At 38.3% G+C, this 12,921-nt stretch overlaps 1 protein-coding gene across 8 annotated transcripts in view; it reads right to left on the bottom strand.

Annotated features, from left to right (window-relative positions):
- Window positions 1-12,921, bottom strand: part of DIDO1 (death inducer-obliterator 1) — an 88,403-nt gene that overhangs the window by 54,574 nt on the left and 20,908 nt on the right. For 6 of the 8 annotated variants that reach the window (XM_073309101.1, XM_073309100.1, XM_073309103.1 and 3 more), the window contains 2 exons: window positions 11,884-12,082; window positions 5,669-5,779 (listed from right to left, as the gene is read on the bottom strand). In XM_073309101.1, coding sequence (XP_073165202.1) covers window positions 5,669-5,779; window positions 11,884-12,082 — 310 coding nt within the window. Of the gene's footprint in view, window positions 1-5,668; window positions 5,780-11,766; window positions 12,083-12,921 lie in introns of those variants that run through there. The other 2 variants (XM_073309104.1, XM_073309105.1) reach the window with 2 other exon arrangements.

Here is a 12,921-nt window from a genome sequence, read left to right as displayed (position 1 = left end):
AGTATCTTACAGAAATTTTCTTCTATTGTGCTACAGACTGAGGTTGCTGGACCTCTTTTACTGTGGCGTAATTTGTCTTCCCAGATCCATTGCCCAGGGTGTCATATACAAAAAATGTTTTCCTTAGGAAAGTTGTCTGCAAAGATACATATAAATTATAAAGTTTCGTAATTGACCACATGCCATCACATATATTAACGCGAGCTTTCTATATAAAACAGGCTTTCTAGAAAAATGACAAACATAATTTCTGACTTTAAGTGCTGGTACCAGGGGAGAGTGGGCCAATTAAAGCTAGTTTTGATCTCTAAATAACTTAGAAAAAGTCTGTTTTACTGAATAGCTGGCCAACTGTATGTCGCAAGGCTCTCCCAATCTCTCAAACTCTCTGGTTGGTGATTTGCGTTAAAATCTGGATATTTGCAATGGGTGTCACGGGTGAGGGAAAAGAATTATTCTCTCCCAAACCCATACAATAGCATTTGCTAAAGGATGTGCATACATTTCTGGAAGGAGCGATTTATTATTAATCCATTATTTATTAGTCTAGCAATATTTATAATGCAGCAATTTTCTTGTTCAATAAACCAGCCCTATATTTCTATGATTTTATAACCTAAATCTTTTAAAAACAATTTGTGAAGTCCTGGCCCCATTGAAGTAAAGGGAAAAAACTCCCATTGATTTCAATAGGGTCAGGATTTCACAAAAGGTCTCCCACAGGCCTGGAGGATGCTGCACCACCATGCCTTAAAGCCACTCCAGAAGACTAAAATAATACTTTAATTAATTTTGCTTTTAAAACACGGAGGGTTTCATTTTAATTTAATTTTAATTTGAATCAGTCGTTTTTATTTTCAACAATAAAATGAGAAAAATATATCAGGTGTTTGAGACTTTTAAATTACACTTTAAAATGAATTAGAAAAGGTAAAATAGATTGAATCATTTGATGGCAGTATCGGCACTTCATAGCAGGAACTCCCTCTTCCTATGCATTTGTACAGTGCCTAGCACAACAGACCTCCATCTTAGTTATGGCTTCTAGGTGCTACCATAATAAAAAAAACAGTAATATGCCTTAAGGCAGCAGAAAACCTAAAGCCAAACCCTTGATAAAAACCCTAACTCATGAATGTGATAGCAGCTCCAATCTAGCTTTTTTGTGCATGTGAAATTAATTAAAGACATTGCAGAACGGAGACTTACAACACCATTTACCTGAAGATAAAAGATGAATAACTAGTGATCAGATAAAAAGAAAAGGAGGACTTGTGGCACCTTAGAGACTAACAAATGTATTTGAGCATAAGCTTTTGTGAGCTACAGCTCACTTCATCGGATGCAGTCAGTGGAAAATACAGTGGGGAGATTTATATACACAGAGAACATGAAACAATGGATGTTACCATACACGCTGTAAGGAGAGTGATCAGGTAAGGTGAGCTATTACCAGCAAGTGGGGAGGGAGGGAAGCTTTTGTAGTGACAATCAAGGTGGGCCATTTCCAGCAGTTGACAAGATCATGTGAGGAACAGCGGGGGAGAGAGGGAGGGAAATGGGGAAATAGTCTTACTTTGAGTAATGACCCATCTACTCCCAGTCTTTATTCAAGCCTAAGTTAATTGTATCCAGTTTGCAAATTAATTCCAATTCAGCAGTCTCTTGTTGGAGTCTGTTTTTGAAGTTTTTTTGTTGAAGAATGGCCACTTTTAGGTCTGTAATCGAGTGACCAAAGAGACTGAAGTGTTCTCCGACTGGTTTTTGAATGTTATAATTCTTGACGTCTGATTTGTGTCCATTTATTCTTTTACGTAGAGACTGTCCAGTTTGGCCAATGTACATGGCAGAGGGGCATTGCTGGCATATATCACATTGGTAGATGAGCAGGTGAACGCGCCTCTGATAGTGTGGCTGATGTGATAAGGCCCTATGATGGTGTCCCCTGAATAGATATGTGGACACAATCCGTCAGGAACAGTATCCCCGATAATGTCACGGCCAACATGGTGGCTGAACTTTGTGACTTTGTCCTCACCCATAACTATTTCACATTTGGGGACAATGTATATCTTCAAATCAGCGGCACTGCTATGGGTACCCACATGGCCCCACAGTGTGCCAACATTTTTATGGCTGACTCAGAACAATGCTTACTCAGCTCTCATCCCCTAATGCCCCTACTCTACTTGTGCTACATTGATGACATCTTCACCATCTGGACCCATGGAAAACAAGCCCTTGAGGAATTCCACCATGATTTCAACAATTTCCATCCCACCATCAACCTCAGCCTGGACCAGTCCACACAAGAGATCCACTTCCTGGACACTACAGTGCTAATAAGCGATGATCACATAAATACAACCCTATACCGGAAACCTACTGACCACTATGCCTACCTACATGCCTCCAGCTTTCATCCAGACCACACCACACGATCCATTGTCTACAGCCAAGCTCTACAATACAACCGCATTTGCTCCAACCCCTCAGACAAACACCTCCAAGATCCCTATCAAGCGTTCTTACAACTACAATACCCACCTGTGAAAGTGAAAAAACAGATTAACAGAGCCAGAAGAGTACCCAGAAGTTACCTACTACAGGACAGGCCTAACAAAGAAAATAACAGAACGCCGCTAGCCATCACCTTCAGCCCCCAACTAAAACCTCTCCAATGCATCATCAAGGATCTACAACCTATCCTGAAGGACGACCCATCACTCTCACAGATCTTGGGAGACAGGCCAGTCCTTGCTTACAGACAGCTCTCCAACCTGAAGCAAATACTCACCAGCAACCACACACCACACAACAGAACCACTAACCCAGGAACCTATCCTTGCAACAAAGCCCGTTGCCAACTGTGTCCACATATCTATTCAGGGGACACCATCATAGGGCCTAATCACATCAGCCACACTATCAGAGGCGCGTTCTCTACCTGCTCATCTACCAATGTGATATATGCCATCGTGTGCCAGCAATGCCCCTCTGCCATGTACATTGGTCAAACTGGACAGTCTCTACGTAAAAGAATAAATGGACACAAATCAGACGTCAAGAATTATAACATTCAAAAACCAGTCGGAGAACACTTCAGTCTCTTTGGTCACTCGATTACAGACCTAAAAGTGGCCATTCTTCAACAAAAAAACTTCAAAAACAGACTCCAACAAGAGACTGCTGAATTGGAATTAATTTGCAAACTGGATACAATTAACTTAAGCTTGAATAAAGACTGGGAGTAGATGGGTCATTACTCAAAGTAAAACTATTTCCCCATTTCCCTCCCTCCCTCCCCCGCTGTTCCTCACATGATCTTGTCAACTGCTGGAAATGGCCCACCTTGATTGTCACTACAAAAGCTTCCCTCCCTCTCTCCCTGCTGGTAATAGCTCACCTTACCTGATCACTCTCCTTACAGCGTGTATGGTAACATCCATTGTTTCATGTTCTCTGTGTATATAAATCTCCCCACTGTATTTTCCACTGACTGCATCCGATGAAGTGAGCTGTAGCTCACGAAAGCTTATGCTCAAATAAATTTGTTAGTCTCTAAGGTGCCACAAGTCCTCCTTTTCTTTTTGCGGATACAGACTAACACGGCTGCTACTCTGAAACTAGTGATCAGATAATTCTTCATCCCACCTATCTTCACATAGCATCATTCCTTTTAGTGGCTACCCACCAAAGAACATCAACTTTTTCTTAAGCTCCCGACTAACATTCTGGGAACTCTACAAGAAACAACCAGCAAAACACAATAGCTTAAAGAAACAAAACAAACAAACAAAAAAAGCTATAAATCTAGGCAAGCCTAAGAAAACAGTATCATCTAGTAGAATGCTCTGCAGATCCCCAAATCCAGAATCTAGCAGAACAACAGATGATTAAGCTGAAGTCAAGAACTCCTCAAAGGCCCAGCTGCTAACCATCCTCTGTCTGAACCAGGGGATTATTAGGTTCAAGCCTGTCAGCCAATCAATTGCTACAGTATTACATGAGGAAAAAAGCAGTTTCGTAAGCAATTAAATGCAAGCCACAAGTCAATAACATTTAAAAACAAAACAAAACACCTCATCTGTTATGACCAAATCTCTCTCCAATCAACCAGTGAATTACAATTTGGATGTACTTATATGTGTCTGTCTAGTAGCATTATAAATCCCTCAGGGCAGTGACCATGTCTCTCTCTCTCTCTCTCTTTGTTTTGTATAGTTAACATCACATTGATGCATCCCATATCCTTCCTAGAGATAGTATTATGATAAGATTATGGTATAACTATTATGTATTTTATACAAGAGACGTCATGTGAGATATCATTGTAGAGGTTATAATTTACTGAATATGATTATCCTATTTGTACGCATGTTTCGTTTTGGTATTTGAAGTTAGGAATATTGTCTATGTATCTATTACAAACGTGTTTACACCTGGGGAACACCCACTAGGCAAAAGACTGTCAGTCTAGATGGATGGCTGGAAATGGCCCATTCAAGTCAATGGACTCTTAGAAGAACAATAGGTCTTAGAAGAAGCTAATCTCCCACCAGGGAGCCTTCCTGGGAAGGCTTCCTGAGGATAGTACAAACAGCCTCAAGTCATGGCTTCTATGACACTACAGGGGCATGTGACCATATCACTTGGTATTGGACTCCATCTTGGAAGACCAGTGCTTTTCCACTGAAAGACATGGGAACCAAGCTTGGAGACAAAGGGTTCCCGCCATATACAAAAGCTATTTAAGGCAGGAGAGTGACATCATCATGGTTCTTCAATGAAGGGGAGACTCTTGGAAACACCTGACAAACAATGACTGAACTAGGGAGAAGTGTTGGACCCAGGCTAGAGGGGTTTCTGGGCTGTGAAAGGAATATCTGGGGTTCTTAAGCTGCCAGCAAGTGCAGCTTGCCCCTTAAGAGCCTGCAGCCAGCTTAAATCAACATTTAGGGTGAGAGTTTGCTACTCATATCCAATCTCTTTAGTATATTAAGCTTATATTGTGTTTTTGTTTATTTGCTCGGTAACTTGCTTTGTTTACTATCCCTTATAATCACTTAAAATCCATCTTTTGTATTTAATAAATTTGCTTTTGCTTCATCACAGACCAGTGTGTGGGAGTTATAACTTGGGGGAAAAAGCTGTTGTATATTCTCTCTTCACACTGAAGGAGGGGGCGAATTTCATGAGCTTAAACTGTACAGATCACTGTGCAGTGCAGGACGCTATAATTTTGGGTTTACACTCCAGAGGTGTTGTCTTGAGCAGCTGGGCAGTTCCTTAGCTGTAAGCCTCCCCATGCAGAACTGATCACAGCAGCCTGTAAGTTCTGCAGCTAGGTGTGTGTATGCTGGTGAAAGAGCAAGCTTGGAAACTTAACACAGCACCACAGTGTGAGAGGGAGCCCAGGTAGGTGGGTAAGGGGGAGCTCAGAGATACCCCAGTTGCAGCTGGCACCCTGGGGGGAACCCATCACAGGGGGCTCCTAAATAAAAATATTCTTTATATTCTTAAAAGTAAATCTACACATTAACATATTGTACTCCTCCTCAGAGATAGTTTTTACACTATTTGCTCAAGTTATCTTTTGGTTAAGAAACACACAAATTGGATGTGTTAGCAAGATTTCTGCTCAAGAAAAGAAAGAAAATGGACTTACCAGGAGAACGGTTTTCCATGTTGCCAAGACTGGATTCAGATTCAAATGCCACAGACCGTGAATTTACAACTTGTTCCATAATAGGGACACCACCATTCCCCAAGTGCAACTCTAAAAATAAACATAAGACTCAGAATGTAATTGCTTAGACCTGGAGATTCTGTTGCACCTATTAATAACAAGAGATTTAATCTAGAAAAATCTATCACAATGTAAAATTATGAGTATCCAAACATGTAAGTAATCTAATTTTGACCCCAAATGAATACCAGAAACTAAAAGATCTCAAATTTACTCTAACATAAAGTGCTAAATTGTACTGCATATTTTTGGATATAGCACGCACATTCACTACTAACTTGGTTCCGACTTTTTGCAAACTGTTTAGCAACAAAATAAGAATAATAAAAGCTGAGGTATATACTCAACTACTCAAAATAATCTATACTATCAGCTATTTTAAATGTTTCATTTAAAGGGAAACAGTTGATGGTGTTTAATCCTGAACTTCAGATATTACAAAACTAAAGATTTTAGGACTTAAAGTTAAAAAATATATATATGGATCTGAACTTGAAAAGTATATGTCTCAATGCAAAAGTAATTTATTGAATAAGTTAAAAGTGCCAGAATAAGAGTAAAACTAAATGACACTGTACATTTTAACTATAGTATCATTACCATGACACTTTGAAAACTTCCACAAATACATACCAAATAAGTTATAATGGAATGGTTACTCTCAGTGTTGTTAAGACTGCAGAATTTACAAGATGACACGTAGGCCTTGCAAGACAATACACTGGATGTAATTATTACCCCAGTTACAATCAAATCCCAATTATTGTTCCAACAATCTTGTCTAATAATAGTTGTGTATAAAAATATGTGAACGGTGGAACCAGAATATTGAATTATAAACTTATTTCCTTGTTTTTCATACCAAAACCTGACTCTCGTATAAGTATCCAGAGTTGTGAAAATGCAAGTGGATTGTCTAGAAGCCTCCAGCTACCTTAGTCCATAAGCAGCTACGAATATTTTAGAAGATCCTATTAAATTAAAATATAAAAGTAGGAACCATGTCAGCTGAAAAGAAAAATAAATTAATCTCCCAGAAGATTATTCAGATTTGGGGTGAGGAAATGCAGAATGGTAATTTATTTCTAGCATCCCTGGCTAGCACCTATAATTTTATCAATACCTCATGGAGTTCATAAATACGCACAAAATGAAAAGTTTTACTTAAAACATTATTTTCTAAAATGAATTATTTCTCAAGTGAACTATCACTTTCTCTTGAACTCTGAAATCAGGATGAACTGCCTACAAGCTATGCCAACATATGGAACATATTACAAAAAATAAAAAACAAGAAACCAGAAAACAAAAAATATTCATGAACAGATTCTCCATGTTGACAAAGAGGAGAGAGGTGGCTGCTGCAACCTAGTTGTGGCTCCCTGACCCTCATTCTCAGCAGAATTAGAGCAAGAGAAGAGCTACTTAGTTTCTCTAACTTCTGCCACTGCAAAAGGCTCAGGCATAGTTCAGTTCCACCATGCACCTGCCTTGCCTATTACATGCCCTATCACATTCCCTCACATCTTTCTACCAGCAGAGAGCAACTCTCCACAAGGGAAACTGTCACCAGCGATCGCTAGCTATTTTAAAAGCCAATTTAAATTACCATGGCTAACAGAAACTCATGTTGACAAATGGAGTTTCCCTGGGTAAGTTATTGACCCTTAACTTAGTGGTTCTTTTTGGCATGTCATAGAAAAGGGGAGAACGACAATTTCAAAGGTAGAAAAAACATTGTCTCAGAGTTCAGAATGGGGCTGATGCTTTCTTCTGGAAAATTTTGCTCAAAGCAGCAGGCAAGGAAGCACAGAATTGGCCTAATAGCCAATTCTGAGAAATGCTTCAAGGGGCATTGCTGGGTGACATAGAATTGGAAGTAGTATCTTTTTGTCTTGGTATTTTGTTTGCAGAGAGATCCCATCCTGGACTCCAATCTTTCTTATCAACAGGAAGAAAGAGCAGTAGAGACTCCATTCTGCTGGGTCTGCTTCTTGCCTACTTAGCCAATCAGATACTGTATTTAGATTCGACTTGATATGCAGGGCCCAAATCAATTATATATTATTAATTCCCCAGAACAAGAGGGACCTTTCTTCTTGGTGCAAATATGCTGACCTGGTCCTCTGCTCATATAGTGTTGTCTGTCATTATTAGGATATGTTGAAGTTTTGTTTATTTGTGCAGTACAAGGAAAGCTAATCAAATGTCTCAGATCTCTAGCCAGTTGATCTTCCTCATCATTTCTTTCTGAGACCACCTCCCCAAAGATGTGAAAGATGTGCTCCCCCAGCAAAAAGTGTTCTTTCCATCCATAATAAACACAGTTCTATCCAATTCATCATTTGGGGGTCTAGTCACAAATCACCAGGCTAGATGAACATGTCCTTAGGGGCATTCTATTTGCAAAGGGGGTAAAGAGCATCTGATGGAAAGGGTAGCACGAATCTTTGAAGTGGATATATCAGAAACGTTGCCAGCTCAGCAGTTCTAACAAATCGGATTACCTAGTAAACTCAATAATATTTTGAAAGCTAGGGGCTGTTCACAGACATGGCATATAACTTCCTTTATTTTGTTCTCTCCCCCTGGGAAGAAACATCCTTTGAAGTTTGGTATTGAAAGTGACTTCAAAGTTCTGAACGGTTTGAGTTGGATTAAGCAGATTTTTTTCTTAATTCACCATGAGTCCCCTTACTTAGTAGAAATGAACCATAAAACTGATGTCCTGTTCTGCCCTGTGTCTCAAGGATGCTCTTATCAGGATGCAAATCATTTTCTAACAGCTTGTATAGACACACAAATTCTAATAGCATAATTAAAACTGTACAACCCCTGTAATATGGACACAGATATATCAGCATAAAGGTGTCTTAAACCAGTACAGATTATTTCCATAAGGGAAGGACAATATGTTATACCAGTAAGACTTCATCCACATTAGCGCTTATACAGATAGGTAAAACCAACCAACACTGCCCCTCCCTCCCCCAAAATAGTTATATGGTACAAAACCTGCGTGAAGTCCAGGCCTAAAGAGTTTCCATCCAAACAAGTAGTACATTTCTGTGAATACGTTAGAGAGTAATTAAGGTCAAAGCATAGGACCCTCTACTGGAAATGTTTCTGACCACATAAGAACATGTCTTGCCAGAGTGATGGTCTGATCAGGATATGTAGGCAAATCTTCTTGAAACTGATAGAGATTAGGAAACTGACCTGAAAAACAGCTGTCAAAATGGACTTTAGTGTTTTTATTTTGAATTCTGATACTTGTAATGATTTCTGCAAATTCTTCAATACAAGGATAATTTTTAAGCCCCTTAGACGGGGACTAGGAAGGTGAATACATCTCTATAGCTTTGTAGTAGTTTATTATCTGCCATCTTCTGGCTATGCTTTACTAAGCTCTGGGAGCCTGACTGAATATTTCCAACATTTGTCATCCCTCCTGGCTGAGAATCAGAGATGCCTGCTCAAGAGTCCAATCCCCTCAGATGGGAGAAGAGGACAAGTCTACATTATTGTGGTTGGTAGAGGGTTATCTAGAGAAGTTGCTTCTAGACCTTTCACCTCAAGATCTGTTCAACTGCCATCTAATTCAGTCATTTGCAGAATCTGTATGAGAAGAAACCTGGAGAAGACGGTTACTCTCTGAAGAGCTACTTTTCTTCTGGCATTTGGCCAACATTTTCTTGTCCTTGTACTCGGTTTCTAAGATTCCTTTATCGAGAGATTCCTCAAAACAGACAATTTGTACTCTCTTCCTCCCCGCCCTGGTATAATTTGAGGACATTATCAGATGCTAGGACATCTCCCTCAATACCATAGGTCAATAAGTAACTTCATACTATTATTACTGGTCCTGGGATTCTTCTGGATCCAAATCAGATGAAATGTAAGGAGTCTTAATAGAAAGCCTCTTGTATCACGAATGCCAGGATTCTGTACAAAGTGAGATTTCATGAACCTGGATGCAGCCCACACAAGGCCAGGATGGGGCAGAAATATCCTATTTTCTTTTTCATCATGAAGAATCTCTATCAAAAGCAAATAATCTTTCTTCTGGAAAAGACAATGGCCCCTTGGATAAGTTTCACCATGCTGTCCAGAACTGCCTGTCACGTCTTGTGATCCCAATAGGGTGGCAATGAAAAGAAGTTAAGAGGAAGGTATTCCTGAAAATCTGAGGAGGTCAGTCTGAACAATTTTAAGAGTCCAGGAGAAGAAAGTGTCTAATGGACTAGATTAGTTACTTCTGGGGTGCCTTCTCTAGATGATGTTTGGGAAGTATTTTCATTCGCCAGTGGAGCTGAATGGGTGAAGGACTGAAAGGACTGATTGTTTTAGTAATGTTGGTAGTTAGTAATTCAGCAAAAGGTATTACACATTCCCTTTAGAGGAGTCTCACTAATGGGACTGGTTAAGTATAATCTTGTTCAGGTCAGAAGAATTTCTCAAAGCCTTACCAAGAAATTCTCTGAAAAAAAACTCAACACATTGAAAGGAACTCAAATAAGGCTGGTCCTTGATGTGGTCTTTGTGTCAAGGCTTCCAAATTGTATGTTGTGCCAGAGAAGAGTTCTGGCAAATAACCTGGAAATGTACAAGCTGAACTGTAGGGTAAAGCTAGTGTTGATGTGAGGGACACAGCTTCTTAGAATCCCTCTCCAGGTCTGAGAGAACAGCAGGAAGCAAGTGACAGAAACAACATACAAGCATGAGGCAACTTTATGAGGATCCAAAATAAAGAACAATTTGGCATAAGATTATCTCAATCACTAAAGCCAGTAAGCATATGTGCTGCTGCATTTCAAACAAGTTTCATGCAATGTAAGTGCCTTGCTAAGAAGGAAGGAATAATAAATAAGTTTTGTGATCAGTATAATGTGTGTTGCTGTTGTACAGTCATCACAGGATAAATAGGGATTTACTTGCACAAATTGAAACACTATTTTCATACACTTTCCTTGGAAAGGTTATGGAATTTTATCCTGTCTGACTAATGAATTTTACACTATTAACACTCTGAGCCACAACTAAATTTTAAAACCATTATTAAACTGTTCCATACATGGAACCTAAGTCATTTGTCTCTACACTGGGAGCAGCAGCGCCATATGATTTGATTTTGCATTTCTTTCAGAAGTATCTAATGCATTATAACAAAACTGAATCATACACTTTATCCTATTTTCATTTTATGGTGATTCCTGAAGAAACTGAACAAATTTCCAATAGCTTCAGATATATACCCACAATTCCAACTGCTAGTATGTGAGGGGCTTAAGCATGCTAGCATGTTATCTTTTTAAATCTCACTATTTTTACATCTTGCAATGTGCAGTCCTGATGAGATGGCTCCTGTTTCAAGCAGTGTACCAGCATATGCTACACTTGTAACATATCAGGCACGAACGCCTCTAAAGTTAGCCCATGACAAAATGGTGCCATGTTTTTGTCTACTTAAACTAAAAACTGATGGCCTGAGAAGTTCTCTCTTTTTTAAAAAATATGCTACCATTTATAAAGTAATTAATAAAGCTAAAATAGGGAACTTTTCAAATCCACTTAACAGTGTTTGAAAACATAGCACTTACAAGATTCTCTATAAGACAACTTCAATGGGATTGTACTGTTGATATAACCATCAAGCTAGTGCATGCTTGAGCATCACTGAAGTGGGAAATGGCTAAGAAGAATGCTGCAGTAGAATTAAAAGAATAATTAATTTTAAGCTAATAGTAAGGTAATAAAAATGACGAATCACCTTTCTAGCCTAGCTATTGGAGCATTCACAAATTATTTCTAAAACTTGATGGAATTTTGTTAAGCTCTTTAGAAGATAACGTTTAAAAAACACATTACATATTTCTTTTTTAGTTTTAAGCATCTTATGTAGCAACAAGATTATAATTTTAAAATATTAAAAAACTTTAAATGGATATTAATAAGAAATTGAAAATTAAAGCTGTTATGACGCAACAGATCAAACAATATTTTATATATTTGTTTACCTTGGAAGATGAAGAAATGTTAAGAGTACAGCAGAGGAAATCCAAATTCTGAGATTTAAATTCCAGATAAAACTTAAAGAAATAGGAAGATTCTTCAATGTCCTCTATATGCTTTACCTGACACAGCATTAGAGGTTGGGATGGTTTCTCCCTGTAGATCTAAATGAAAGGGAGAGCGAGAAGAGGGCAGCAGTCGTCGATCAGAGTCATTCAGCATAATCCCTAAAGCACATGCTGAATTTGATAATTCAGAAGTGCATGGTTCAGCTTGATGACAATCCAAAGACTCAGATATCAATCCTCCAGTTGTAGGCTCCTGAAAGAAAAAAAAATTAAAAGTTTATATAGTTTTATTAATTTAATTTACCACTCTGTATTACACAATTCCAACAGGTCAGACAACCTGGTATTGCTTTAAATTGCTACAAAGTTCTCATTATTAAAAAATAAGTTTGTAAATTGAGATAGTTTTGGTAAGAAAACAGATAAAATAAAAGGTAACATGCATCTGTAACACTTGAAAGCAACTTCACATTTTGTTTCTTCATCAGTTTTTCCCCAGGAAATGGGCTGAAACAGGAAGAAGTATTATTGTAAACGGGAAAAAACTACCACCAAAACTCCCCTGTTAAGACTCATCATTCAGCTCCATAAGGCATGTATCTTGTATACGGATACATTTGTTTGGAAGCCATTAAGATTTTCATAGCACAACTGCGTCCTAAATAGAAATTTAACAAAATAAGTTAACTCTAATAATCGTATTTAATAGCTCAGCCAGAGTGAAATTAAAAGATATAATCTATATTTAGATGTTTCTAACAGTACTGAAAATATAGAAAAACATTATCCTATTTTAAAGACTTTAGCCAAGTTTAACATCACTAATCGAAGCTAACAATCCTAGATAAACCTGATTAACACCAACTAATTTTCCCTATAGCCAGATACAGATATCTAATTGAGAATTTCCAGTTAGCAGAAGGATAAATTCTCTATTCTTTCACTTTCTCCTGGTCTTGTACTGTGTTTTCAAGACAGAGTTTAAAGAACCAAGCCAACATACCCTAACTGCTAAAAGACCATGTTTTTTTGTGTCGTCATTTATATCAAATATTTTACACTATAAAGTGTTTTAAAACAAGTCAAATGCAA

Source organism: Lepidochelys kempii, chromosome 13 (genome assembly GCF_965140265.1).
Source record: "Lepidochelys kempii isolate rLepKem1 chromosome 13, rLepKem1.hap2, whole genome shotgun sequence".
In the NCBI taxonomy this organism is placed as follows: domain Eukaryota; kingdom Metazoa; phylum Chordata; order Testudines; family Cheloniidae; genus Lepidochelys; species Lepidochelys kempii.
The sequence above is the reverse complement of the archived record's forward strand: the minus strand, read 5'-3'. Positions and strand labels throughout refer to the sequence as shown.